Source organism: Alnus glutinosa, chromosome 1 (genome assembly GCF_958979055.1).
Source record: "Alnus glutinosa chromosome 1, dhAlnGlut1.1, whole genome shotgun sequence".
Taxonomy (NCBI): domain Eukaryota; kingdom Viridiplantae; phylum Streptophyta; class Magnoliopsida; order Fagales; family Betulaceae; genus Alnus; species Alnus glutinosa.
In genome coordinates this window covers 14,233,757-14,238,594 of record NC_084886.1, presented here as the reverse complement: position 1 = coordinate 14,238,594, position 4,838 = coordinate 14,233,757, and the positions used below count along the sequence as shown (strand labels likewise).

General features: G+C 39.5%; 1 protein-coding gene across 1 annotated transcript; it reads left to right on the top strand.

The window, feature by feature from the left end:
- The first annotated feature begins 506 nt into the window (after positions 1 to 506).
- LOC133873904 (probable inorganic phosphate transporter 1-3) lies at positions 507 to 4,606 on the top strand. The gene is made up of 2 exons (XM_062311710.1): positions 507 to 662; positions 2,309 to 4,606. The coding sequence occupies exon 2, from the start codon at positions 2,343 to 2,345 to the stop codon at positions 3,951 to 3,953; it is 1,611 nt and encodes a 536-aa protein (XP_062167694.1). The 5' UTR covers positions 507 to 662; positions 2,309 to 2,342; the 3' UTR covers positions 3,954 to 4,606.
- Positions 4,607 to 4,838: the final 232 nt, after the last annotated feature.

Genomic DNA, 4,838 nt, shown 5'->3' with positions numbered 1-4,838 from the left:
ACGTAATTAAATATATGAATTTGCAGTAAAATTTGTTTATTTATGCATGATAGCATTTCTACTGATCACATAATAATATATATAGAGATATGGTATAACATCTAGCTAGTAAATACTTCGATCATCCCAATGCTGTGAAATTTTCTTTTCATAATGAAATTTGTTAATGCACCATTTATGGGTCAACTAGACTTATATATATATAGTTGTAGACCTAAATGATCAACCTTGAAGTGAGCCGACGGTCTTGATCTTCTCCTTTCTTTTTCTTCTTTAGTTTTATAATTATGTTCCCATGGTGGTAATTACACACAGCAGGTGAAGCCACATTATATGTGATGGATTGCCGTTTCATTGTACAAAAGTCTATTAATACAATAATGAGGAATTACTTGCTTCGAAAAGAGATGTAGGTCATCATCACAGGGCAAGGTAAAGAAGCAAGGGCTGTGAAAGCTTTGACTAAATTGGATCCTCGGGTATATGCCATTGGACGCTGGACTTGATGGGCTTTCTATGAGTCCGATGCACACAATATTATATATAGCCGGCCTCTCTCCTTCTTATCATCGCCATTCGCAACACACTGACGCCTCTCTCTCTCTCTCTCTCTCTCCCTCGTCGCTCTCCTCCTTCAACTTAGTTGAAGATTCAAAAAGCAGGTCAGTCTTTTTGTCTCTCTCTCTCTCTCTCTGCATAATGTTACGAAATATTTCTTTAGACTTGGGACATGCATGAAACCTGATACATTCCTCGCTTATTGGAACTGGCGTCGTAGGATATCAGGACCACTGTAGTTAGATACCTCAACACTTTTTAGCAAAAGGTGATCAGAGTATTCATGGTAGGGCACCCTTCATTTGAAGTTGAAAGCCACTAGCTTTCATCCATTCTGCCTAGATCAGACTAGCTATACCTTTTAGTTATCTCCCAGTTTCATTACATTCTTATATAAATTAATATATCAAACACTCGTGAGTTATCTCATCTATGTGTTAAGCCGATCATTCATTTTAGTTTGAGATATAATATATTGCTACTCTAAGATATACAACTTTTGATTATTTTTGTCCACATAGCAATTTTTACTTTTTTATTTATTTTTTTAGAAAAAAATACCTTAAAATTGTGTCGTAAAGTAACAAAAAATTATATCTCTCTTTTAGTTTTTAGTATCGTTCATATATATATATATATATATGAGCCACAGAAGCGGCCGGGGAACTCTCGATCTCTTACTTTATTCTGCTGTAATTAGTGCCTGCTTTGAACACACATGAGCATTGAGCAGCAGCTCTCTTATCATATTTGAATGTTCAGTTCCATTGTTTTACTGTTGCTCATCTGGGTCAATAGCTTGTCCTTGCGACGTTGACAGGGGCGCCTAACTATATGTATTTTGCTGATATTTAATTTCGTACCAACCAAATGTACTATATATATATGTATGTATTTGGTAGCGATCGACCCACTTCTTTATTTCATTTTATACGTAATATTACTTAATTAATAAGAGTAGAAAGTTCCGCAAGCCATGTATATAATTGCCTCTGATATTTTCTTAAGGTCTTTGACAGGCTGGCTTTGCAAGTTGCAAGTGCAAGTCGGCCACAAATTTTTTCTATCTTCAACCAAAGGTTTTAATTCTTCTATCAGAAACATAATACAATGGAAGATTTTTATTCAAGTCGTCTCTATCCGTGGAATGGAATATTTGGAATATAGAAAAATTGGAAAAGAAAATAGTTAAATGACAGAAGGATGAGGAATAATTTTTAGTTCATAAAAATTAGTTGTGGAGCAATAACCAAAAAAAAAAAACACTAAATAGTTGATTAGTTAAGTAGCTGATCAATCTGTATCAAATTAATTGGTTTTGATCCATCAGTTCAATTCTATTGTTCATGATTTAAGGAGAAAAAAACCTACTTCAAAGTCAACATGCTAATATGTCTTTTTTCCTTTATTGATTTTTTTTTATTATTTTTTTATTTCTCCTTCTTTGTTTTTTCCTGAGCATTTCACATTTTATTTGTCGAACATCATCAATTACAATAGAAAAAAATGGTAATAGGACATCGTGGGCGCTGCATGTCTATTTATCGGTGATAGAAACAATAAATTGGGCAACAATCCGATTGGTTGGGATAAATAAAAAAGGACCATTTGCATTAATAACTGTACGTCTTGGTCCATAGAAATAGAAATAGAAATACAAGTCACAGGTCGTGCTAGCTAGCTACACCATTTGCATTCATATACGGAGAATTCATTTATATTAAATTTATATATTGTACGTTTTATGCAGGAAACCGTTGGAGGAACAGTAGCAAGAGATAGCCATGGCTGGAAACCAATTGGGAGTGCTTAACGCTCTTGATGTGGCCAAGACTCAATTGTACCACTTCACGGCAATTGTCATTGCCGGAATGGGATTCTTCACTGATGCATACGATCTGTTCTGTATCTCCCTTGTGTCCAAGTTACTCGGCCGAATTTACTACACAAAACCAGGTGCAGTGAAGCCCGGCACATTGCCTCCTAACGTGGCTGACGCTGTTAACGGCGTGGCGCTTTGTGGCACTTTGGCTGGCCAGCTCTTCTTCGGCTGGCTTGGTGACAAATTGGGTCGCAAGAAGGTGTACGGTATAACCCTTATTCTCATGGTGGTCTGCTCCATTGGCTCAGGGCTCTCGTTTGGACACTCGCCAAACAGTGTCATGGCCACGCTCTGTTTCTTCCGGTTCTGGCTCGGCTTTGGCATTGGCGGAGACTATCCCCTTTCCGCTACAATTATGTCTGAATACGCGAACAAAAAGACTCGTGGGGCGTTTATCGCCGCTGTTTTTGCCATGCAAGGTTTTGGAATTTTGGGTGGTGGGATTGTTGCTTTAATTGTGTCGAGCGCATTCAGGAACAAATACAGCCCTCCCGCATACGAGGTTGATGCAGCAGCCTCGCTACCACCGCAAGCTGACTACGTGTGGCGCCTGATTCTCATGTTCGGAGCTCTCCCGGCCGCCCTCACATACTACTGGCGTATGAAAATGCCCGAGACTGCGCGTTACACTGCCCTGGTGGCGAAGAACGCAAAACAGGCGGCGGCAGACATGTCTAAGGTGCTACACGTGACTCTTGAAGCTGAGGAGGAGAAACTCGAAAGGATTAATACTCAAGAGCACTCATTTGGGTTATTCTCCAAAAGATTTGCGAAACGCCACGGGCTTCACTTGGTCGGAACCACTACCACTTGGTTCTTGCTGGACATTGCCTTCTACAGCCAAAATCTGTTCCAGAAGGATATCTTCACCGCGATTGGGTGGATTCCAAAGTCACAGACAATGAGCTCACTCGAAGAGGTTTTCAAGATTGCAAAGGCGCAAACACTTATAGCATTGTGCAGTACCGTGCCCGGGTATTGGTTTACGGTGGCTTTCATTGACTATCTGGGTCGGTTTACAATTCAATTGATGGGTTTCTTCTTCATGACTGTGTTCATGTTTGCGCTTGCTATCCCGTACCATCACTGGACTCTGACGCCCAACAGAATTAGCTTCGTCGTAATATACTCCTTGACCTTTTTCTTCGCCAACTTTGGACCCAATGCCACCACATTTGTTGTGCCGGCGGAGATTTTCCCTGCGAGGCTAAGGTCTACGTGTCATGGAATATCAGCCGCTGCGGGGAAGGCAGGAGCTATAGTTGGGGCGTTTGGATTCTTGTATGCTGCCCAAAGCCAAGACCCGAAACAAGTAGATGCCGGGTACCCGACTGGCATCGGGGTCAAGAATTCCCTTCTTGTGCTTGGAGGAATTAACTTCTTGGGAATGGTGTTTACCTTCTTGGTCCCGGAATCGAAGGGAAGATCGTTGGAGGAATTGACGGGAGAGGAGGAGGATGAAACTGCGGGGCAGGCCACCGAGGCCGGTGGTAGTAGGACTGTTCCAGTGTGATTGATGATTTGGGCCGGTTTTCCATATCAAGTACTTTATGTGAGATGTTGATTTGTGGTTTCTATTTTTCAACTTTATTATATGCAATTAATATTGCAATAATTAAGGAGATATGTGCTTTGGCTCGTTTTATGTGAGGGGGTTTGATTGCTGCACAACACCCACATAACATGGGTATAACACCTCCTTACATGAGAGTGGAGCTCACACACTAGGGTTCACTCTCATGTGAGAGGGTGTTGTGTGAATGTTGTAAAACTAACATTTTCCTTATGTGAGATGTTTGCATTTAGAGGACTGATTGATGTACTACACCAACACAACATGAGAACAGTTTTGTGGGCTCCACCTCATGTGATAGGCTGTTGTACCATATGAAAAATGTTAAATTTACAACACCAATACAACAACTGTACAATAATCATTCACGTACATAAGGGTGAGTCCTACATACTGGGGCCCACCCTCATGTGAGGGGTTGTTGTACAGTTGTTGCATTGGTGTTGTACAAGAATCAAATCTCGTACCATATTGTGTTGGTGTCGTAAAGGTAGAATTTTTCCTTGCATTTATTTGTCTTCTTTGAAATATTTGTAGCAAAACTTCCGAGTTGTCTTGAAAGTTAATATCATTGAATTATTGTTTTCTCTTTTCGCTAATTGTACTTAATTAGCTGAGACCAAAATTTGTGTACATTCGACTAATTAGCATGCACGCATTCAAGAAAGACATTAAGAAAAAAAAAAAAAAAAAAAAAAAAAAAAAAAAAAAGGAATTAATTTAGAACTGAAACCAAATGCCGCAGCTAATGCCCTTCATTTTTTTAAAAAAATAAAATATATATTATATTTAAATAATTATTGGGTTTTATAATCACATGCCAAA

Bases quoted from the DNA above. Each gene is read 5' to 3' on its own strand.
- LOC133873904 (XM_062311710.1), top strand. From the start codon at position 2,343: ATGGCTGGAAACCAATTGGGAGTGCTTAACGCTCTTGATGTGGCCAAG.